The sequence below is a fragment of the Pogoniulus pusillus genome, unplaced genomic scaffold (genome assembly GCF_015220805.1).
Source record: "Pogoniulus pusillus isolate bPogPus1 unplaced genomic scaffold, bPogPus1.pri scaffold_261_arrow_ctg1, whole genome shotgun sequence".
Classification (NCBI taxonomy): Eukaryota; Metazoa; Chordata; class Aves; order Piciformes; family Lybiidae; genus Pogoniulus; species Pogoniulus pusillus.
Window position 1 is genome coordinate 1 of NW_026974685.1, and position 22,853 is coordinate 22,853.

Genomic DNA, 22,853 nt, shown 5'->3' on the forward strand with positions numbered 1-22,853 from the left:
GTAATGGGGGGGGAGGGGAGGGAGAGCTTAAAACTTGGGCTGGAGGAGGGAGGGGGAGGGGGGAGTGGGCGTGGCGTGGGGCACCGGAAATGGGCGGGGCACGGGGGGGGGGTGGGTGGGGCGGTTGGGTGTGGCCGGAAGGGGGCGTGGCTCAGGGCTCGTCGTCGCCGTTGGCGCTGTCGCGGTCGTCGCGGTCGTCCTCCCCCTCCTCCGCCTCCTTCTCGTCTCCCTTCAGCGACTCCAGCTGCGGGGGGCGGGGCCAAAAAGGGGGCGGGGCTCAGGCTCTGATTGGCCAGTTGCACTTGGGCCCTCCCACCTCCCCCCCCCTCCGCCAACCTCTGCCCTCCCCACACCTCCCTCTCCCCACATTGGCTCCTCCCCTCCCTCTCCCTCACCCCTCATTGGCCACTCTCCACCCCTCCCTCTCCCGATTGGCTCCTCCCCTCCCTCTTCCTCGCCCCTCATTGGCCCCTCACCACCCCAGCCCCTCCCCCCAGCCCCTGATTGGCTGACCTGATCATTTCCCCTCCCTCTCCCCTCACTGGCCCCTCCCCCTGCCCCTGATTGGCAGACCTGATCATCTCCCCTCTCCCTCTCCCCTGATTTGCCCCTCCCCCCCGGCTCCTCCCCCTGCCCCTGATTGGCTGACCTGATCATCTCCCCTCTCCCTCTCCCCTCATTGGCCCCTCCCCCCCCGGCCCCTGATTGGCTGACCTGATCATCTCCCCTCTCCCTCTCCCCTCATTGGCCCCTCCCCCCCCCGGCCCCTGATTGGCTGACCTGATCATCTCCCCTCTCCCTCTCCCCTGATTTGCCCCTCCCCCCCCGGCCCCTCCCCCTGCCCCTGATTGGCTGACCTGATCATCTCCCCTCTCCCTCTCCCCTCATTGGCCCCCCCCCCCCCGGCCCCTGATTGGCTGACCTGATCATCTCCCCTCTCCCTCTCCCCTCCTTGGCCCCTCCCCCCCCCGGCCCCTGATTGGCTGACCTGATCATCTCCCCTCTCCCTCTCCCCTCCTTGGCCCCTCCCCCCCCAGCCCCTGATTGGCTGACCTGATCATCTCCCCTCTCCTCGGCCTCTTCGTCGTCCAGCAGATCTCCTTCCTCGGCCGAGTCCTCCCCCGGCCCCGCCTCCGCCTTGGCCCCGCCCCCGCCGGCCCCGCCCCCTTCCTCCTTCTTGCCGGCCCCGGCCCCGCCCCCCAGCTCCTCCTCTGCCTTCTCAGCCTTCTGCTCTGTGGGGGGAGAGCAAAGGGGGTGGGGGGAGAGGGGGCGGGGTCAGGCGCCGTGGCCAATGGCAGGGCAGGGCCAGCAGCGAGCCCCTCCCACCCCACCACGCCCCAACGCCCCGGACAGGAAGTGAGGCCTAGAGACAGGAAGTGAGGCCCAGAAGCAGGAAACGAGGCCTAAAACCAAGCAGGAAGTGAGGCCTAGCAGCAGGAAGTGAGGCCTAAAACCAAGCAGGAAATGAGGCCTAGCAGCAGGAAGTGAGGCCTAGAGGCTGGAAATGAGGCCTAAAACCAAGCAGGAAGTGAGGCTTCGAAACAGCAACAGGAAGTCCCACAACAAACCCCTCTTAAGTGAGGCCTAGCAGCAGGCAGTGAGGCCCACAACCAGGAAGTGAGGCCTAGAACGAGGAAGTGAAGCCCAGAACCTGGTAACGAGGCCCAGAACCAGGAAGTGAGGCCTAGAACCAGAGATAAAGGCCTAGAGGCAGGAAGTGAGGCCTAAAAGCAAGAAGTGAAGCCCAGAACTAGGAAACAAAGCCTAGAACCTGGCAGCGAGGCCCAGAAGCAGGAACTGAAGCCTAGAGACAGGAAGTGAGACCCAGAACTAGGAAATGAGGCCTAGAAAGAGGAAGTGAGGCCGAGAACCAAAGAGGAAGAGAGGCCTAGAGACAGGAAGTGAGGCCCAGAACCCGGAAGTGAGGCCCAGAACCCGGAAGTGAGGCCCAGAACCCGGAAGTGAGGCCCAGAACCCAAGAGGAAGTGAGGCCCCGAGCCCGGAAGTGAGGCCCGGGGGGGGTGTGACTCACTCTGGTCGCGCTCGAGGCGCTCGAGGCTGTCCAGCAGAGCGTCCACCTTGGCCTTGATCTGCCCAAGCTCCTTCTTGATGCTCTGCAGGTCTCCATCCTTCACTGCGGGGGGGAGGAGGAAGTGACGTCAGCGCCACCGGAAGTGGGGTGGGAAGGGGAGGAAATGAGGTGAGAGTGACAGGAAGCGGGGTGGAGGTGACAGGAAGTGAGGTCAGAGGCAGCGGAAGTAAGGTGGGAGGAAAAGGAAGTGGGGTGGGGGAGCAGGAAGTGGAGCGGGAAGGAGGAGAAGCGGAGTGGGAAGGAGAGGAAGTGGGGTGGGAACAGGGAAGAAATGAGGTGAGCGACAGGGAGTGGGCGTGACAGTGACAGGAAGTGAGGTCAGCACTATGGGAAGTGGGGTGGGAGGGACCGGAAGTGGGGTGGAACCGGAAGTGGGGTGGACAGGAAGTTGGGGTAGAAGAGGGAGGAAATGAGGCAGGAGCGTCAGGAAGTGGGGCGGGAGTGACAGGAAGTGAGGTCAGAGGCACTGGAAGTGGGGTGGGAGGAACCGGAAGTGGGGTGAGAAGGACAGGAAGTGGGGTGGGGAGGACAGGAAGTTGGGGTAGAAGAGGAAGTGAGGTAGGAGCGGCAGAAAGCAGGGTGGGAGTGACAGGAAGTGAGGTCAGAGGCATCGGAAGTGGGGTGGGAAGGACAGGAAGTGGGGTGGGGGAAGGACAGGAAGTGGGGTGGGAAGGACAGGAAGTGGGGTGGGAAGGACAGGAAGTTGGGGTAGAAGAGGGAGGAAATGAGGCAGGAGGGACAGGAAATGGGGTGGGAGTGACAGGAAGTGAGGTCAGAGGCATCGGAAGTGGGGTGGGAAGGACAGGAAGTAGGGTGGGAAGGACAGGAAGTGGGGTGGGAAGGACAGGAAGTGGGGTGGGAAGGACAGGAAGTGGGGTGGGAAGGACAGTAAGTTGGGGTAGAAGAGGGAGGAAATGAGGCAGGAGGGACAGGAAATGGGGTGGGAGTGACAGGAAGTGAGGTCAGAGGCACCAGAAGTGGGGTGAGAGGAACCGGAAATGGGGTGGGAAGGACAGGAAGTTGGGGTAGAAGAGGAAGTGAGGCAGGAGTGAAAGGAAGTGAGGTCAGAGTTGCCGGAAGTGGGGTGGGAGGCACCGGGAGTGGGGGCAGAAGAGGCAGGAAGTGAGGCAGGAGCGGCAGGAAGTGGGGCAGGGGAGGACAGGAAGTGAGGCGGGAGCAGCAGGAAGTGGGGCAGGAGCGGCAGGAAGTGGGGCGGGAGGGCGCGGGAGGCGTTCCCCGGCCGGGCCCCGCCCCCGGGGCGCGGCAGCCAATCAGGTACCTTTGCCGGACTTGGAGGAGGAGCCTCTCTGCCCGGATTTGCTGTTGAAGCTCTTCCCCCTCCGCGTGTTGCTGCCGCCGGAGACTCGCTGCCGCTTGGAGGGCACCACCGGGCGGGGCAGGGGCGGGGGCGGCGGCACCCGGGCGGGGTACGAGTACATCCTAGGGGAGGCGGCGGGGGGGGGCGGGGTCAGCCACCACGCCCAGCGCCACGCCCCACGGCCCCGCAGAGGGCAAGGGGGAGCGGGGACAGGCCTGGATCTATGGGTCCCGGCCCCTACTTGTGGCTCCCGACTGCCACTTAGGGGTCCCAGCCCCACACTTATGGGTCCCAACTGCCACTTACGGGTCCCAGCCCCACACTTATGGGTCCCAGCCCCACACTTATGGGTCCCAACTGCCACTTACGGGTCCCAGCCCCACACTTATGGGTCCCAACCCCGCACTTATGGCTCCCAACTGCCACTTATGGGTCCCAGCCCCACACTTATGGGTCCCAACTGCCACTTATGGGTCCCAGCCCCACGCTTATGGGTCCCAACTGCCACTTATGGGTCCCAGCCCCACTCTTATGGGTCCCAACTGCCACTTATGGGTCCCAGCCCCACCCTTATTTGTCCCAACTGCCACTTCTGGGTCCCAGCCCCACACTTATTTGTCCCAACTGCCACTTACGGGTCCCAGCCCCACACTTATGGGTCCCAACCCCGCACTTCTGGCTCCCAGCCCCCCACTTATGGGTCCCAGCCCCCCCCCTCCTCACCTGTCATAGTAATCCCTCTGGAAGTCATAGTCGAGGTCGAAGGAAGATCTGGAGGGGGAGAAGAAGAAGCCACAAAAGCCTTTCAGCCCTGCTGGCAGGGTGGGGGCCGAGGCCGAGCCCTGGGGCTCAGCCCCACGGAGGCTGCGTGGGTCAGGGGGAGGGGGAAGGTGTGGGGCAGACCTGACGAGGGGGGACGGAGAAGGTGGAGCAGCTACTGACCCGTGGTACATCTCGGCCGCCGAGCGCTTCACACCTGCCTTGCCGCGGTTCACCTTCGGCTCGGCCGCCAGGTTGATGTCTGCAGGGGGGCAGAGAGAGAGAGAGACGTGGGGCAGGGGGGTGGGGAGGTGTGGGGCAGAGAGGGGGAGAGACGTGAGGCAGGGAGGTGTGGGGCAGAGAAGCTCAAGGGAGGTCCAAGAAAGCTTCTCAGAGCTCCACAGGACACTGAGGGACCTCAAGAGACCTCCTCAGACCTCCATGGGACCTCCAAGAACCTTCTTCGATCTTGAGGGACCCCAAAGAATCCTCTCCCACCGCCACAAAACATCAAACCACCTCCATCAAACCACCACAAATGCCCTCAGGACCCCTCAGAGCATCCATAACACCTCAAACAACCTCAACAAACCTTCTCCAACCTCCCCAAACTCTTGAAGGACCTCAAAGAACCTTCTCAAACTCTGCCAAACACCAACCAACCTCCCCCAAACCACCACAAACACCCTTAGGACCCCTCAGAGCATCCATAACACCTCAACAAACCTTCTCCAACCTCCCCAAACTCTTGAAGGACCTCAACAAACCTTCCCCAACTCTTGAAGGACCTCAAAGAACCTTCTCAAACTCCGCCAAACACCAACCAACCTCCCCGAAACCACCATAAATGCCCTCAAGACACCTTCCAGCATCCATAACACCTCAAACAACCTCAACAAACCTTCTCCACCCTCCCCAAACTCTTGAAGGACCTCAAAGAACCTTCTCAAACTGGCACAAAACATGAAACCACCTCCACCAAACCACCACAAACGCCCTCAAGACACCTTCCAGCATCCATAGCACCTCCGAGAACCTCAACAAACCTTCTCCAACTCTTGAAGGACCTCAAAGAACCTTCTCAAACCGCCGCCATACACCAACCAACCTCCCCCAAACCACCGCAACTCACCTCAGGACCCCTTCCAGCATCCACAACACCTCCAAGAACCTCAACAAACCTTCTCCAACCTTCCCAAACTCTTGAAGGACCTCAACAAACCTTCCCCAACTCTTGAGGGACCTCAAAGAACCTTCTCAAACCGCCGCCAAACACCAACCAACCTCCCCCAAACCACCGCAACTCCCCTCACGACCCCTCAGAGCATCCATAACACCTCCCACCTCACCCCTCCGAGGTCCCCCCAGCCCTGCGGAGGACCCCCCCGGCTGCTCACCCAGCACCTGCCCGGCGATCATCCTGCCGTCCTCGCCGGCCACGGCGGCGCGGGCGTTGCGCTCGTTGACGTACTGCACGAAGGCGAAGCCCTTGTGCACCGAGCAGCCCACGATCTTGCCGTACTTGGAGAAGATGGCCTCCACGTCGCTCTTCTTCACCACCAGCGTGTTCAGGTTGCCGATGAACACCCGCGAGTTCATCGACCTGGGGTCCGTCTTGTTGGTCACGTTGCTGGCCATGGCGGCGGCGGCGGCGGCGCTGGCGGCGGCGGCTGGTCTGAGCCCGCGGGGGGGGTGTGGGGGAGGGTGTGGAAAAGGGGGGGAAGGGAGGGTCGGGAGAAGGGAGGGGGTGTGGGTTAGGGTGGTGTGGAGCTCCTCTGGGTGGAGAGAACCTTTGGAGAGAGAGAGAGAGAGAGAGGAGGTGGTGGAGGTGTATGGAGAGGGGAGTTGAGGGACGCCTGGAAGAGGTTTGGGACCACCTGCAGGTATCTAAAGGGGGTTTGGGACCACTCAGAGGTGTCTAAAGGCGGGGGAAGGACACCTAGAGGGGGTCTGGGAGCAGCTGGAGGTGTCTAAAGGGGGGGGAAGGACACCTAGAGGGGGTCTGGGAGCAGCTGGAGGTGTCTAAAGAGGGGGGAAGGACACCTAGAGGGGGTCTGGGAGCAGCTGGAGGTGTCTAAAGGGGTGGAAGGACACCTAGAGGGGGTCTGGGAGCAGCTGGAGGTGTCTAAAGGGGGTGGAAGGACACCTAGAGGGGGTCTGGGAGCAGCTGGAGGTGTCTAAAGGGGTGGAAGGACACCTAGAGGGGGTCTGGGAGCAGCTGGAGGTGTCTAAAGGGGGTGGAAGGACACCTAGAGGGGGTCTGGAGCCACCTGGAGGTGTCTAAAGGGGGGGGAAGGACACCTAGAGGGGGTCTGGAGCCACCTGGAGGTGTCTAAAGGGGTGGAAGGACACCTAGAGGGTGTTTGGGACCAGCTGGAGGTGTCTAAAGGGGGGGGAAGGACACCTAGAGGGGGTCTGGAGCCAGCTGGAGGTGTCTAAAGGGGGGGGAAGGACACCTAGAGGGGGTCTGGAGCCAGCTGGAGGTGTCTAAAGGGGGTGGAAGGACACCTAGAGGGGGTTTGGGACCAGCTGGAGGTGTCTAAAGAGGGGGGAAGGACACCTAGAGGGGGTCTGGAGCCAGCTGGAGGTGTCTAAAGGGGGGGGAAGGACACCTAGAGGGGGTCTGGAGCCAGCTGGAGGTGTCTAAAGGGGGGGGAAGGACACCTAGAGGGGGTCTGGGAGCAGCTGGAGGTGTCTAAAGGGGGGGGAAGGACACCTAGAGGGGGTCTGGAGCCAGCTGGAGGTATCTAAAGGGGGGGGAAGGACACCTAGAGGGGGTCTGGGGCCACCTGGAGGTGTCTAAAGGAGGTTTGTGGCCAGCAGAGGGCAGGGCAGAGGCTAATTAGAGGCTAATGAGCTGCAGCTGGAGCTTAATTAGCAGGGCAGGGCCAATTAATGATACTCATTAGTGACCTCTCATTAAGGACCTCCTTAACACCTCTCATTAACGACCTCCTTAATTAACACCCCTCATTAGTGACCTCAATTAACTACTTTCATTAATGACCTCATTAATTAACACCCCTCATTAATGACCTCAATTAACTCCCCTCATTTACGACCTCCTTAATTACTGCCTCATTAATTACCTCCTTAACGCCCCTCATTAATGACCTCAATTAACTCCTCACATTAATAACCTCATTAACACCCCTCATCAATGACCTCCTTAATTAACACCCCTCATTAATGACCTCAATTAACTCCTCACATTAATAACCTCCTTAATTAACACCCCTCATCAATGACCTTAATTAGCTCCTCTCATTAATCACCCCCTTAATTAACACCCCTCGTTAATGACCTCAATTAACACCCCTCATTAACAACCTCCTTAATTACTGCCCCTCATTAATGACCTCAATTAACTCATTAACGACCTCCTTAATTAACGCCCCCTCATTAGCCTATGCTAATTAGTGGCCCTCATTAAAGACCTCCCCACCCAGCAGCGCTAGTTAACGACTCAATGAGCCTCATTAAGAACCCTAATTAGCCTCACTAATTGGCCTCCCTCATTAGTGACCCAATGACCCTCCGCTACAAGCTCCACCCCTCCCAAGCTCCTCCCACTTTTGGCTTCAGTCCCTTTAAAGCCCCTCCCACTATCAGCCACACCCCTCACAAGCCCCTCCCACCTAACCCCCTCCACCACTAAGCTCCTCCCACTTCTGCCACCAAGCCCCTCCCACTAGAAAAGCCCCACCCACCTCCACCCCTAGCCCCGCTTGTGCTAAGCTCCTGCCACCAAGCCCCTCCCACTTCTTCCCCAAGCCCCTCCCACTCCCTGCCCCGCCCTTCCCCAGCCCCTCCCACTTCCGCTTACCGTTGGAAGGGGGTGAGGAAAAGAAGGGGGAGGGGAAAGGGGGAGGGGCGGGGATGTGGGCGGGGCCTCCGGGTGTCACTCAGCGGCGTCCGGAGCAGGGGATTGGTCGAGGCCGGTGGTGAGTGGCAGGGACAGGATGGGAGGGGCTGGGGTGAGGAGGGGAAGGGAGAGGGGGTGGGGCTTCAGCAGGAAGTGGGCGTGGCTAAACCGGAAATGGAGCCAAACCGGAAGTGGGTGGGACTAAACCCGGAAATGAAGGCAAAACAGGAAGTGGAAGGCCTAGACCCAGTTAAGGGGGTGGGGCTAAAACCGGAAGTGGGTTTAAACAGGAAATGGCAGGCCTAGAAGGGGAAGTGGGTGGGGCTAAATGCGGAAGTGGGTGGGGCTTAATGCGGAAGTGATGGCAAACAGGAAATGATGGGCCTGAAACAGGAAGTGGGTGGGAGCTAAACCCGGAAGCGAGGTGAAACAGGAAGTGGAGAGCCTAAAACTGGAAGTGGAGCTAAAAACAGAGCCCGGGGGGGGGGGTGGGGGGACACTAAACCCGGAAGTGGGAGGTGCTTAAACCCGGAAGTGGGCAGGAGGAAGGCCTTAAGCAGGGCCTCCTAAAAAGGAAGAAACCACAAAAAAAAGAAAAAAAAAACCCAAAAAATAAAAAAGTAAAAACAAAAAAAAAAAAGTTGGAAAAAAAAAAAATTTAAAAAAAATTAAAAAATTAAAAAAAAAAATTAAAAAGTGGAGGAAAAAAAAAATTCAAAAATCATAAAAATAAAAAACAGGGAAAAAAAAAACAACACCAAAAACCAACAAAACCCCAAAACCCAAACAACAACAACAGCAAAAATCCTGAGCTTTGTTTTCCTTTGAGGGGGAGGGGATGGGGGCAGGGGGGGAGATGTTTTTGGGGCTCTGCTTGCTCCTTTCCCCCTCCTCCTCCTCCTCCTCCCCTCCCCCCTCTCCCTGCCCCACCCCTTGTAGGAAACGCCCCCAAAATGGCTGCTGGGAAGCGCAGGTTGGCAGTTGGGGGGGGGGGGGGAAGAGTGGAAGGGTGGGGGGGGAAGAGGAGAGGTGGGGCGAGGGGGGGGCGGAGCTTCGTTGTGGCCACGCCCCACCCCTTTATGTCCTTTGGAGCAGGGTGGGGGAGGGGAGAGGAGGGAAGGAAAAAGGGGAGGGGGGGAAAAAAGGGGGGGGGTTAAGGGGCGGGGCTTGGAGGAAAGTGGGTGGGGCTTTTTGGGGTGGGGTTAGGGGTCGGGGTGGGGGGGGTGGGGAGGGGTTTAAACCCAAAAAGGTGGTTGTGGATTGGTTGCTTTTCACTTACGGTCGGCGCCGGCTCGGGGTTGGGGGAGGGGAAAAAAAATCAAGGCTGAAAAAGAAGAAAAAAAAAAAAAAACAAAAAACAAAAAATAAAAAAAAACAACAAAAAAAAAAAAAAAAAGGCAAAAAAAAAAAAACAGAAAAAAAAAAAATTTTTTTAGGGAGAAAAAAAAAAATTTCTCAAAATATATTAAAAAAAAAAAAAAAAAAAGGGGGCGGGGCTGGAGGAAAACGCAGGCCCCGCCCCCAACCCAACCCACACCCACCCCCTGGCCCCTCCCCTGCCCCACACCTCTCGGCCCGCCCCCGACGAAACCCCGCCCCTGGCGCGCGCCTCCCCTCCCCCGCGGCTTCCCCTCCCCTGCCCAGTCCACGCCCCCAGGCTGGCTCCGCCCCCGCTGAGTGCCACGCCCCCGCCGGACAAAGCCTCCCAGCTGAACAAGGAGTTGGGGAGGAGAGGGAGGGAGAGGCGGAGGCAAAATGGCTGCCGTTGGGGGGGGGTGGGGGTTTGAAAAGAGGGAGGGGTAGAGGCAAAATGGCTGCCGCCCAGGGGAGTGTTGGGGGGAGAGCGTTCAAAATGGCGGCTGAGGTGGGTGGGGGAGAGGGAGGAAGGGGCGGAGGCAAAATGGCTGCCACTGAGGTATGCTGGGGGGGGGGGGCGGGGGGGGCCCATTCAAAATGGCGTCTGAGGTTGGGGGGGGAAAGAGGGAGTGGCGCAGGCAAAATGGCCGCCGCTGCGGGGCGTGCGCGGGGTGCGTTCAAAATGGCGGCCCAGGTAGAGTGGGGGGAGGCAAAATGGCTGCCGTTGAGGTGGGCGTGTGGGGGGAGGGCGCTCAAAATGGCGGCCGAGGGGCAGGGGTGGTGGAGGGGTTAAAGGGGGGAGGGGAGGAGAGGGAGGGGTTGAAGAGGAAGAGGAGGAAGCGGGGAGGAAGCGGGGAGGAGGAGGGGAGAGGGCGGAGGGGAGAGGGCGGAAGGGAGAGGGCGGAAGGGAGAGGGCGGAAGGGAGAGGGAGGAAGGGAGAAGGGAGGAAGGGAGAGGGAGGAAGGGAGAGGGAGGAAGGGAGAGGGAGGAAGGGAGAGGGAGGAAGGCAACAGGAAGTGGAAGGCAGAGAGAGGAAGTAGAAGGCCAAGACAGGAAGCGGAAAAGAGCTCAGGGAGGAAGGGGAGGGGCTGAAAGGGGAGGGGCTGAAAGGGGAGGGGCTGAAAGGGGAGGGGCTGAAAGGGGAGGGGCTGAAAGGGAGTGGGCGGAGCCAAGCCAGGCATGGCCCAGCCCAAGTTGGCCCGGGGGGGAGGAGGAGGAAGGGGAGGGAGGGGTTAGAGGCCAGGGGGCGGGGTCTGGGGCCATGTGGGCAGGGCTGTGGGCGGGGCTGTCTCCGCAGAGGGGGAGGGGCTGCGCCTGTGGAAGGAGAAGAGGATGAGAGGCCCCGCCCCCTCCCGCCCAGCCCCGCCCCCTCCCCCCCATGGGGCATGAATGTCTCCACCCCCTCCCCCCGCCCCCCCCACAAGCTCCTCCCCTTCCTTCTCCTCCCCCCCCCCCACCCCCCCATGGGAATGGTTGCGGGGGGGGGGAGGGGAGAGGATTTTGGGGCTAAAAAGGAGGATTTAGGGTCCCAAAGAGAAAAAGAGGTGGGGCCAAGAGGGGGAGGAGCCAATGGGAGTTTGGCGCCAAAAGGTGGTGGTGGGGGGGGGTGGGGGTGGAGGATTTTGGGTTGAAAAGGAGGGATTTTGGGGCGACAAAAATGGCTGATTTGGGTTAAAAATGAGGGGTTTGGGTGAAAGGAGCAGCAGAAATCGACACTTTGGGGCCGAAGGAGAGGAGGGAGCAGCAGATTTGGGCTGAAAAAGGGCAAAACCAGAGCAAGTTTTGGCCGTTGAAAAAGGGGAGCTCATTTTGGGGTGAAAACAGAGAGTTTTGGGTCCGGGAGGGTAATAAAATGAGCTCCACTTTGGTGGCAAAAGGCTGCCAAGAGGAAGGTTGTTTTTTGGGGTTAAAACTCCTCTCTTTGGGAGGTTTCTGACCCCCCCCAAAAAAAACCTAACTAAGGAGGGGGGATTGAGATTGGGGAGGATTTGGCCCCAAAATTCTGGCGGGAATGGGAAAATTGCTGGTTTTGGCAGCCAAACTTTTCCCCTCTCCTGCCCCAAAAAGCCGAGCGGGGGATGGAGATTGGGGGGAGGGTCTGGACCCAAAAAGGGGATGGAGGAGGAGGAGGAGGAGATGGAGCAATTTGGCCCCCAAAAAGGGAGATTTTGACCCCAAAATTGAGGGGGAAATGGGAAAAAAGCCTTTGGTTCTTTTTTTTAAGAGGCCAAAGTGAGATTTTTGCCTCCTTTTTTATTGCCCCAAAGTTTTTGGGAGGAATGGAGGAAAAAAAAAAAAAAAAAAGAAACAGAAAATGAAACTTTTGAGGGATCTGGCCCCAAAAATTTAGACCCAAAACGATGGAATTTAGACCCAAAAATGAAGGGAATTTAGACCCCCCCCAAAAAGGGGGAATTTAGACCCCAAAATGGAATTTTCTTGCCGCTTTCAGCCCAAAAACGAGGAGGAAATGAACTCTGTGTGGGAAAATGTAGCTCTGCTTTGATTCCGACAGAGAACTGCCCCAAAATGTCCATTTCTCCTCTTTCTGCCCCAAAAAGAGGTGAGGAGGGGAAGGAGTCTCCTGCCTGGGAGGGGCGAACGCAGCTGCTGCCATTTTGCCCCCGCCAAGCCAGGGGGAGAGGGGGGAGGGGTGGGGGGACAGGATTTGCTACTTCTGCCCCAAAATTCAGAGAGAAAAGACAAAATTTCCTACTTCTGTCCCAAAATTCAGAGAGAAAAGACAAAATTTCCTACTTCTGCCCCAAAATGGAAATTTACTGAATTCTACCTCCAAAGTCCCCCAAGAAACACAAAATTTCCTCTTTTCGCCCCAAAAATCCACCAGAAAACACAAAATTTCCACTTTTCACCCCCAAAAATCCACCAGAAAACACAAAATTTCCTCTTTTCGCCCCCAAAAATCCACCAGAAAACACAAAATTTCCTACTTCTGCCTTAAAATTCAGAGAGAAAAGACAAAATTTCCTCTTTTCACCCCCCAAATCCACCAGGAAATACACAATTTCCCATTTCTGCCCCAAAATCCAGACTGAAACATCAAAATTTGCCTTAATCCACCTCCAAAATCTCCTGGAAAGCACAAAATTTCCTCTTTTCACACCAAAAATCCACCAGAAAACACAAAATTTCCTAGTTTCACCCCCAAAAACATCAATTTTGCCCCCAAAACCCCACAATTTCCCCTTTTCACCCCAAAAAGCACTCAGCAAATGCAAATTTGTCTATTCTCACCCCAAAACCCCCTTGAAAAAATCACAATTTTCCCTTTTATCACCCAAAAAACCTCAACCTTTGGCTTAACTCTACCCCAAACCCCACAGGTTTCCTGTTTTCACCCCAAACTCACCCAGAAAAATCAATTTCTCCTCCTTTTGACCCAAAACTCAACCAGAAAATCCAAATTCTCCTCCTCTTGACCCAAAACTCACCCAGAAAACCCAATTTCTCCTCCTTTTAACCCAAAACTCACCCAGAAAATCCAATTTCTCCTCCTCTTGACCCAAAACTCACCCAGAAAATCCAATTTCTCCTCCTCTTGACCCAAAACTCACCCAGAAAATCCAATTTCTCCTCCTCTTGACCCAAAACTCACCCAGAAAATCCAATTTCTCCTCCTTTTGACCCAAAACTCACCCAGAAAATCCAATTTCTCCTCCTCTTGACCCAAAAATTCAGATTCTGCTTCAATTTTCAACTCCAAAATCCCAGTACCCTCTATTTTCCCCCCAAAAATCCCCCAGAAAACACAAATTTTCCTCTTTCCACCCCAAAAATCCTCCAGAAAACACACAATTTCCTCTTTCCACCCCAAAACCCACTCAGCCACCTCAATTTTCCCTCTTTTGGCCCTAAAACCTCTTTTTGCCCCAAAACCCCCAAATCTTGCCCCAAAACTCTCAATTCCCCCCCAAAAACCTCCAAATTTTCCTTTTCCCTCTTTTTTTGCTCCCAAAAATGAGGGTTTGGGGGGGCAGGGAGGGGGTTGGGGACCCTGAGCCGCTGCTGGGGGCTGCCTGCAAGGATCCGCCCCCTCCCAGGCCACGCCCACCCACCCTTAGGCCACGCCCGCCCGGTCCCAACCCCTCCCCACGTGTGCTTAAGCTCCTCCCCCTGGCCCCAACCACTTGGGTTTGAGCCCCACCCACAAGACTAAACCCAGCTCTAAGCCCCACCTCCAGGGCTCAAGCTCCACCCCCAAGCCCCTCCCACAAACAGCATAGCTCCACCCCCAAGGCTTAAACTCCACCCACAACCCCCTAACCTCCACCAGGGGGGTTTAAGCTCCACCCTCAGGCCTCTAGTCCCTCCCACAGAGGTCTAAGCTCCACCTCCAAGCCCCTAACTGCCACCCATGAGGGCTGAAGCTCCACCCACAAGCCCCCAAAGCCCCTCCCACACTCACATTTACTTCTCCCACAAGAGCTCCAAGCCACACCTACCACTTAAGCTCCGCCCCCACGGCTTAACCCCCACCCCCAAGGACGTAAGCTCCACTGCCTATGCTTAGACTCCGCCCAACGTGGGGCCTAAACCCCACCCCCACCCACCAAGCCCCACCCCAAAGCTTAAAACCCCACCCTCAATGGAGCCTAAGCCCCACCCCTAAAACCACAAACCCCACCCACAAAAGCTCCTAAACCCCTCCCCCTAACCTCTGGCCCCACCTCCCATGAAGCAACACGCAGCTAAGCCCCACCCCAAACCCTCACGCTCCGCCCACACCGCTCCAAACCCCGCCCACTGAAGGTGCCTCACCTAACCATGGGGGCGGGGGAAGGTGTGAGTGGGGAGGGGCTGGTGCCTTAGCCCCCACCCAGTGCCCAAACCCCGCCCACATCGCTCCAATCCCCGCCCACCGAAGGGGCCTAACCTAACCATGGGGGGGGGGGCTGGGTGCGGGGGGGGTGGTGTCTTAGCCCTCACCCAGCGCCTAAACCCCGCCCACACTCTCCAAACCCCGCCCACCGAAGGGGCCTAACCTAACCATGAAGGGGGGAGGAGGTGTGAGCAGGGAGGGGCTGGGCACCAGGGGGCGGTGCCTTAGCCCCCACCCAGCGCCTAAACCCCGCCCACACCGCCCCAAACCCCGCCCACACTGCTCCAAACCCCGCCCACCGAAGGGGCCTAACCTAACCATGGGGGGGGGGCTGGGCGCGTGGGGGGTGGTGCCTTAGCGCTCAAACCCCGCCCACACACCACAAACCCCGCCCACCCCACTCCAAACCCCGCCCACCGAAGGGGCCTAATCTAACCATGGAGTGGGGGGGGGGGGAAAGTGTGCGCGGGGGGGGGGGTGGGGGGCCTGGGCGCGGGGGGGGGGGTGGTGCCTTAGGCCCCCCCCAGCGCCTAAACCCCGCCCACACCCTCCAAACCCCGCCCACACCGCCCCAAACCCCGCCCACCACACATCCCCCCTCCCCCCCCCCACCCCCCCCACTCCGTCTCCCCCTTCCCGCCTTTTCCTCCCCTTCCCCTTTCCAGCCCTCACCCTCAGGGGCTTCTGCCCCTCCCCCCCCCCCCCAGCGGCCGCCATTAGCCCCTGCCCCTCCCTCCCCCCCTCGCCTCAGTCCCCCTCAGCAGCCTCGGCCGCGTCCCCCTCCTGCCCCTAGGCCTCCTCCGCCGCCGCTCCCTGCCCCATCCCCGCAGCGCTTCGCCTCTCCAGACCCCGCTCCCCCTGGGGGGGGAAGGACTTCTCCTCTCACCGCTCCGCTCCCAACTCCTTCTTCTTCCTCCTCCTCCTCCTCCTTCTGCTGCCGCTGCTCCTGCGCCGCCGCCGCCGCCGCTCGCTTGAGGGCTCGCAGACAAAATGGCGCCGGGGCCGCCCTCTGCGCCGCACGGAAGGGGGAGAGGGGCGGGGACGACGTCGGCAGCGTCGCACGCCGATTGGCCGCGGGAGACGTCGCGCCGGCCGCGCCGGCCAATGGGGCGCAGGGGGCGGGATGCAGGCGGGGGAGGGCCGCGACGGGGAGCGCGAAGGGGATTGGGGGAGGGAGACGTCGATCGGGGCGGGGAGAGGGAGGATTGGCGGAGCGCGCAGCCAATGGGGAGGGAGCGGGGGGCGGGCAGAGAGGATTGGCGGAGCGCGCAGCCAATGCGGAGGGAGCGGGGGGGGGGGGGGGGGGCGGGAGGAGAGGCGATCGGCGGCGGGGAGGGGGAGGGGCTGAGGGAAGGGAGGGAGGCGATTGGGCGGAGGAGATGTCAATCCAGAGCGGCGCCACCGAGGGGCGGGGCCAAAGCAGAGCAGGTTGGGCCCAGGTAGGACTGGATTGGGCCCAGCTCAGACTGGTTTGGGCCCAGCTGAGACTGGTTTGGACCACCTCAGACTGGTTTGGACCAGTTCAGACTGGATTTGGCCCAGCTCAGACTGGTTTGGGTCCAGTTCAGACTGGTTTGGGCCCAGTTCTGACTGGTTTGGGCCCAGTTCAGACTGGTTTGAACCTTTTCAGACTGGTTTGGCCCAGTTCAGACTGGTTTGGGTCCAGCTCAGACTGGTTTGGGCCCAGTTCAGACTGGTTTGAACCTTTTCAGACTGGTTTGGCCCAGTTCAGACTGGTTTGGGTCCAGCTCAGACTGGTTTGGACCAATTCAGACTGGTCTGGGCCCAGTTCAGACTGGTTTGGGTCCAGTTCAGACTGGTTTGGGCCCAGTTCAGACTGGTTTGAACCTTTTCAGACTGGTTTGGCCCAGTTCAGACTGGTTTGGGTCCAGCTCAGACTGGTTTGGACCAATTCAGACTGGTCTGGGCCCAGTTCAGACTGGTTTGGGTCCAGTTCAGACTGGTTTGGGCCCAGTTCTGACTGGTTTGGGCCCAGTTCAGACTGGTTTGGGCCCAGTTCAGACTGGTTTGAACCTTTTCAGACTGGTTTGAACCTTTTCAGACTGGTTTGGCCCAGTTCAGACTGGTTTGGGTCCAGTTCAGACTGGTTTGGCCCAGTTCAAACTGGTTTGGACCAGTTCAGACTGGTTTGGGCCCAGTTCAGACTGGTTAGTGCACAGCTCAGACTGGTTTGGGCCCAGTTCAGACTGGTTTGGACCAGCTCAGACTGGTTTGGACCTGTTCAGACCAGTTTGGTCTCTCTCAGCCTCCTTTCGCTTACTTCAAACCCCTTCAGACCTGTTCAAACCAGTTTGGGGCTTCCCTCTCCCTCCTCTCTCTCCCTCTGCTCTTCCTCCCTCCCTCCTCCCTCCCTCTCTCCCATTCCTTTCCCTCTCCCTCCCTCCCTCCCTCCCTCCCATTCCTTTCCCTCTCCCTCCCTCCTCATCCTCTCCTCCCTCCCTCCCCTTCTTTCCCTCTCCCTCCTTCCCTCCCCACCCTCTCTCCTCCCTTCTTCCTTCCTCCTTCCTCTCCACCCTCTCCTCTGTCTCTCCTCCCCCCTCCCTCCCACTTCCCCCCTCCCTACTTCTCTTCCCTCCTTCTACCCCCTTATACCACTTCCTCCTTCCCTCCCTCCCTCCCTCCATCTCCCTGCCTCCCTCCTTCCCTCCCTCCCTCCCTCTCCCTGCCTCCTTCCTTCCCTCTCTCTCCTTGCCTCCCTCCTTCCCTCCCTCCATCTCCCTGCCTCCCTCCTTCCCTCTCTCTACCCCCTTTATACCCCTCCCTCCCTCCCTCTCCCCTCCTCCCTCCTTCTCTTCCCTCCCTCCTCCCCCAGCTTCTCCCCTCCCTCTCCTGCCTGAAGCACTCTGCAGCTGCTCTGGAGGGGGCTCAGGATTGGGCCCCCAAAAGTCTCCCTTTGGCTCCCAGGCCTTAAAAAAAGAAACCAGCAACAATTTATTGACCAATAGGAAAAGAGCAAAACCTCCCTGGGGGGGGGGGGAGGGGAGGGGAGGGTGGGGAGAGGGTCAGGGGAGGGGTTGGGACCTCCCTCCCCTCCCTCCTCTCCCTCCCCATAAATAGAGCTGAAAGAAGCCCAAAAGAAAAGGATTGGGGGGGGGGGAGGAACCTCCCTTGGGGGGGGGCTTGGGGGAGAGAGGGAGGGAGGGGGAGAGGGAAAGGTGGGGAGAGGGCTGAGGAGGGGGAGGGGGGAGGGCAACTGGGGCAAGGTTGGAGAAATTTGGCAGCCTTTGGAAGGAGTTTGCCAAGCCCTGGGGGGGGGGGAGAGGGAGGGGCAGGAAGATTGGGAGGCGTCTGGGGGGAGAGGGAGAGGAAGTGTGGAGGGGAGGGGAGAGAGCAGGGGGGGAGAGGGAGAAGGTTTTGGGAGGGGAAATGGACAAATTTGGGAGGGAAACTGAGAAAATTGGGAGGAAATTTGGAGAGAATTCAGAAATTTGGGAGGAAATTTAGGAATTTTGAGAGGAAATTGAGGAAATTTTGGAGGAAATTAAAAAAAATTGGGAGGAAATTGAGGAATTTTGGAGAGAATTCAGAAATTTGGGAGGAAATTGAGGAATTTTGGGAGCAAATTTAGGAATTTTGGGAAGAAATTCAGAAATTTGGGAGGAAATTGAGGAATTTTGGGAAGAAATTCAGAAATTTGGGGAAGAAATGAAGAAATTTGGGAGGAAATTGAGGAATTTTGGAGGAAATTCAGAAATTTGGGGAGGAAATGAAGAAACTTGGGAGGAAATTGAGGAATTTTGGAGGAAATTTAGGAATTTTGGGAAGAAATTTAAGAATTTTAGAGGAAATTCAGAATTTTGGGAGGAAATTCAGGAATTTTGGAGGGAATTGAGAAAATTTGGGAGGAAACTGAGGAATTTGGGAGGAATTTCACAAGTCTTGGAAGGATTTTTTCAGAGCTTAGAGGAAACTCACAACTTTTGGGGGAATTTCAGCCAATTCTGAGGGAATTCAGAAATTTTGGAGGGAATTTTGGCAAATTTTGGAAGGAATCTGAGAAAACTGGGAGGAAATAGACAAATTTTGGGGGGAAATTGACAATTTTGGGGGAAAATTCCCAATTTTGGGAGGAAAGTCCCAATTTTGGGGGGAAATTCATCAATTTTGGGGGAAAATTCATCAATCTGAGGAAATTTCCCCAATTTTGGGAGGAATTTTACAGTTTTGGGAAGAATTTCACCAAAATTTGATGAATTCCTCCCAAAATTCGGATGGAACTTGACAATCTTGGAGGGGATTTGGCAATTTTGGAGGTGACTCTGCCAAAGTTTGATGAAATTTCACCAAATTTGGAGGGAGTAGCCCAAAATTTGCCAGGAATCCCCCAAAAATTGGTGCAAATTCCCCAAAATTGGTAAAAATTCCCTCAAAATGGTGAAATGTCCCCAAAAAATTGGTGGAAATTCCCCAAAATTGGATCAGAATTTGCTGGAGAGTTCCAAAACTGGTCCAGATTCCCCCAAGTTTGATGGAACTGCCCCAAAGGGGTGAAAATTGCCCCAAATTTCATGGAAATTCCCCAGGATTGGGGAAAAATGCTCCAGGACTTGACAGAAATTCCCAAAACGTGGAAATTCTCCCCAAAATTGGCTCCAAAACCTCCTAAATTGGCCAGAAACTGCCAAAATTGCCTCCAAATCACCCAAATTTGGTCCAAATTCACTGAACCCTCCTAAAAATGGGGGAAAAGTCTCCAAAATTGGCTGAAAATTCCCCAAAGTGGTGAAAATTCCCCAAAATTTGCTGCAAAACCTCCAAAGTTGCTGAAAATTCCCACCAAAAGCTGCAATGTCCTCAAAACTGGGTGGAAATTGCCCCAAATTGGTGAAAATGCCAGAAAAAAGGTGGAAAATTCCCCAAAATTGGATGGAAATTCCCCCAAATTGGTGAAAATTCCCCAAAATTGGTGGAAATTCCCCAAAATAGGATAAAAATTCCCCCAAATTAGTGAAAATTCCCCAAAATTGGATGAAAATTCCCCAAAATTGGGCAGAACTTCCCAAAAATTGGTGGAAATTCCCCCAAATTGGTGAAAATTCCCCAAAATTGGATAAAAATTCCCCAAATTGGATGAAAATTCCCCCAAATTGGATGAAAATTCCCCAAATTGGTGGAAATTCCCCCAAATTGGATGAAAATTCCCCAAATTGGTGGAAATTCCCCCAAATTGGATGAAAATTCCCCCAAATTAGTGAAAATTCCCCCAAATTGGATGAAAATTCCCCCAAATTGGATGAAAATTCCCCAAACTGGGCAGAACTTCCCCAAAATTGGCTCCAAACCCTCCCAAAGTTGCTGCAAATTCCTCCTGAGGTCTCCCCAAGCTCCGAACTTTTCCCTCCCCTCCCTCCCCCAAATCCTCCTGGGAGCTGCCCTCAGGCTCCTCCCTCCCCCTCCCCTCCCCTCCCCCCCCCCAAGGTGGTCTGGGCCAGGCAGAAGCCTTCTGCTACTTCCTCTTCTTCTTGGGGGGTCCTGAGGCTCGGTGGTGCCCCCCACGGGCAGCTGCAGCCTTCCTCTTGCGCGAGCGGCCCTGCTCCTCCTCCTCCTCGTACTGGCTCTCACGGTCAGCTGCGGGGACAGGAGCAGGTGGAGGAGGGGGTGAGGAGAGGAGGAGGAGGGGAGGAGATGGAGAGAAGGAGGAGGAGATGGAGAGGAGGAGAAGGAAGAAGATAAGGAGCAGGAAGAAGAGGAGAGAAGGAGGAGGAGATGGAGAGAAGGATAAGGAAGAAGAGAAGAGGAGGAGGAGACGGAGAGAAGGAGGAGGAGGAGATGGAGAGAAGGAGGAGGGGAGGAGAGGAGGAGGAAGAAGAAGAGAAAAGAGAAGAGAAGAGAAGAGAAGAGAAGAGAAGAGAAGAGAAGAGAAGAGAAGAGAAGAGAAGAGAAGAGAAGAGAAGAGAAGAGAAGAGAAGAGAAGAGAAGAGAAGAGAAGAGAAGAGAAGGAGGAAATGAAGAGAAGGAGGAGGAAAGAAGGAGGAGGAGATGAAGGAGGAGGAGAGGAGAGGAGGAGGAGAGGAGGGGAAGATGGAGAGGAGGAGGAGTAGGACATGGAGGAAGAGTAGGAGGTGGAGGTGGAGAAATAGGAGGAAAGGAGGTGGAGAGGAGGAGAGGAAGGGGAGGAGGAGTAGGATATGGAGGAGGAAGAAGAAAGGAGGTGGAGTAGAAAGAGGAGGAAAAGGAAAGGAGGAAGAGATGGAGGAAATGTAGAGGAGGAAGAGGAGGAAAAGGAGGTGGAGAGGAGGAAGAGAGGAGGAGGAGGAGAAAGAGGAGGAGGAAAGGAGGAACAGAGGAAGGGGAGGAGGAGTGAAGGAAAGAAGGAGGAGGAGGAGGAGAGGAGAAAGAGGAGGAGGAGGAGAGGAGAAAGAGGAGGAGGAGGAGGAACAGAGGAAGGGGAGGAGGAGAGAAGGAAAGGAGGAGGAGGAGGCAGCAGAGGCCCCCCCGGGCTCACCTTTCCTGGCCTCCTCCTCCAGCTCGTCCCAGTCTTTGCCGCTCTCCTCCTCGCTGCCCAGGGACTCCTTGGAGTACTCTGCAGGGAGGAGCAGAGGCTGAGGTCCTCCAAGGGGACCTGGTGGCCTCCATGGGGACCAAGTGGCCTCCAAGGAGGACCTGGTGGCCTCCACAGAGGACTTAGTGGCCTCCAAGGAGGACCTGGTGGCCTCTATGGGGACTTGGTGGCCTCCACAGAGGACTTAGTGGCCTCCATGGGGACCAAGTGGCCTCCAAGGAGGACCTGGTGGCCTCTATGGGGACTTGGTGGCCTCCACAGGAGACTTGGTGGCTCTCATGAGGACCAAGTGGCCTCCACAGGGGACTTGGTGGCCTCCATGAGGACCTGCTTGGGATCTCCAAGGGCTTCTGGTGGCCTCCAAGCGGCCCTTGTGGCCTCCCACACGAGCTGTGGAGGCCCCTGGTGACCTCCTGACCTGACTCCTCGGCCTCAGAGGAGTAATCTTCGTCGCTGTCCTCCTCCTCCTCCTCGTAGTCCTCCTCGGAGGGGTTGAAGGTCTCATCCTCCATCTCCGACTCCGACTCCCCGACCTCGGCGTCGCTGCCCTGGGGAGGCCACCGAGGGCGGGGGGGAGGAGAGGCTGAGGCCACCAGGAGGAGCTTCTGGGGTGGGGGTGGAGGGGGGGGGGCAGGGGAGGACCTCAAGGGGAGGACCTCGAGGGGAGGAGGAGCTCAGGAGGACCTCAAGGGGAGGACCTAAGGGGGAGGACCTCAAGAGGGGGAGGACCTCGAGGGGAGGAGAAGCTTAGGAGGACCTAAGGGGGAGGACCTCAAGGGGAGGACCTAAGAGGGAGGAGGAGCTCAGGAGGACCTCAAGGGGAGGACCTAAGAGGGAGGAGGAGCTCAGGAGGACCTCAAGGGGAGGAGAAGCTTAGGAGGACCTCAAGGGGAGGACCTAAGGAGGAGGAGGAGCTCAGGGTTCAGAGGAGACCCTCAAGGGAAGGAGAACCTCAGTGGGAGGACCTGAGGCTGAGGAGCTCAGGGCTGGGAGGAGAAGCTCAGGGCTGGGAGGAGAAGCTCAGGGCTGGGGGGAGAAGCTCAGGGCTGGGGGGAGAAGCTCAGGGCTGGGGGGAGAAGCTCAGGGCTGGGAGGAGACCTTCCAAGGTGGTGGTGGCCTCCCTGGAGGCTGAGGAGCTCACCTCTCCCTCGGGCTCCAGGAAGGACCAACCTCCCTGCTCGAAGAAGCCCTCGGGGTCATCCACGATGGTCTTCATGATCTTGGTCCAGTTGAGGGACTGAACCCCCTCAGTGTACTTCAGGTCGCAGGAGCTGCAGGAGAAGAGGAGGAGGAGGAGAAGGTCTGAGGAGGACCAAGAATGGTCCCAGGGTGGAAGGAGGGAGGAGGAGAAGAGGAGGAGGTCAAGGGGAGGAGGAGCTCAGGAGGAGGCCCTCAGGAGGGAGACCTCAGGCTGAGGAAGAGGAGGAGAAGGTTGAGGAGGACCAAGAATGGTCCCAGGGTGGAAGGAGGAGGAGAAGAGAAGAAGAGGAGAAGAGGAGAAGAGGAGGAGAAGGAGGAGAAGGAGGAGAAGGAGGAGAAGGAGGTGGTCAAGAGGAGGAAGAGCTCAGGAGGAGGAGCTCAGGAGGAGGAGCTCAGGAGGAAGACCTCAAGAGGAGAACCTCAAGAGGAGGACCTCAGGAGCACCTGAAGAGGAAGAACCTGAAGCTGGAGAAGAGGAGGAGGAGGAGGAGGAGGACGAGAAGGAGGAGGAGAAGGAGGAGGAGAAGGAGGAGGAGAGGAGGAGGTCAAGGGGAGAAGGTTATAGAGGCAAGAGGACCTCAAGAGGAGAACCTCAAGAGGAGAACCTCAAGAGGAGAACCTCAAGAGGAGAACCTCAAGAGGAAGACCTCAGGAGAACCTGAAGGGGAGGAACTTGACGCTGGAGAGGAGGAGGAGGAGGAGGAGGAGGAGGAGGAGGAGGAGGAGGGGCAGGGAGGCCCCGGGGCAGGCCCTCACTTGAGCCACTCCTTGATGGGGTCGAGGGAGGCCACGGGGATGGCGTTGATCATGGTGACCTTCCTGCTGTAGTCCTTGTAGACGATGACCATGTCGAAGTTCTTCAGGTGGAACTGGACCCGCTCGAAGTGGATCAGCTCCACC

The 22,853-nt window shown here is 57.6% G+C and overlaps 2 protein-coding genes across 4 annotated transcripts; both read right to left on the reverse strand.

Moving 5' to 3' along the window:
* Positions 1 to 11: 11 nt before the first annotated feature.
* Positions 12 to 15,219, reverse strand: HNRNPC (heterogeneous nuclear ribonucleoprotein C). Of its 3 annotated transcripts, none has more exons than XM_064141323.1 (9): positions 15,117 to 15,219; positions 9,314 to 9,358; positions 5,567 to 5,959; positions 4,353 to 4,431; positions 4,134 to 4,181; positions 3,372 to 3,532; positions 2,033 to 2,134; positions 1,054 to 1,232; positions 12 to 244 (listed from the first exon to the last, which is right to left on the reverse strand). In XM_064141323.1, the coding sequence occupies exons 3-9, from the start codon at positions 5,805 to 5,807 to the stop codon at positions 152 to 154; spliced, it is 903 nt and encodes a 300-aa protein (XP_063997393.1). In that variant the 5' UTR covers positions 5,808 to 5,959; positions 9,314 to 9,358; positions 15,117 to 15,219; the 3' UTR covers positions 12 to 151. The 3 variants fall into 3 exon arrangements, with proteins under 3 accessions (XP_063997393.1, XP_063997391.1, XP_063997392.1); XM_064141321.1 differs by having other exon boundaries at positions 4,314 to 4,431; XM_064141322.1 differs by lacking the exons at positions 9,314 to 9,358; positions 15,117 to 15,219 and adding an exon at positions 7,996 to 8,450 and having other exon boundaries at positions 4,314 to 4,431.
* A 4,156-nt stretch (positions 15,220 to 19,375) lies between these two features.
* SUPT16H (SPT16 homolog, facilitates chromatin remodeling subunit) lies at positions 19,376 to 22,847 on the reverse strand. The gene is made up of 5 exons (XM_064141324.1): positions 22,710 to 22,847; positions 21,895 to 22,024; positions 21,172 to 21,301; positions 20,697 to 20,774; positions 19,376 to 19,819 (listed from the first exon to the last, which is right to left on the reverse strand). Exons 1-5 carry the CDS (start codon positions 22,799 to 22,801, stop codon positions 19,698 to 19,700), a joined length of 552 nt encoding a protein of 183 aa, XP_063997394.1. The 5' UTR covers positions 22,802 to 22,847; the 3' UTR covers positions 19,376 to 19,697.
* Between the last annotated feature and the right edge of the window lie 6 nt (positions 22,848 to 22,853).

Excerpts from the sequence above, each read along its gene's own strand:
- HNRNPC (XM_064141321.1), bottom strand. The coding sequence starts at position 5,807 with ATGGCCAGCAACGTGACCAACAAGACGGACCCCAGGTCGATGAACTCG. Across the intron at positions 4,432-5,566 it reads GATCGCCGGGCAGGTGCTGG|ACATCAACCTGGCGGCCGAG; the intron begins GTGAGCAGCCGG and ends GCCCCCCTGCAG. Across the intron at positions 1,233-2,032 it reads GCGCCTCGAGCGCGACCAGA|AGCAGAAGGCTGAGAAGGCA; the intron begins GTGAGTCACACC and ends CTCCCCCCACAG.
- SUPT16H (XM_064141324.1), bottom strand. The coding sequence starts at position 22,801 with ATGGTCATCGTCTACAAGGACTACAGCAGGAAGGTCACCATGATCAAC. Across the intron at positions 22,025-22,709 it reads CCCATCAAGGAGTGGCTCAA|CTCCTGCGACCTGAAGTACA; the intron begins GTGAGGGCCTGC and ends CTTCTCCTGCAG. Across the intron at positions 19,820-20,696 it reads GGAGGAGGAGGCCAGGAAAG|CTGACCGTGAGAGCCAGTAC; the intron begins GTGAGCCCGGGG and ends CTGTCCCCGCAG.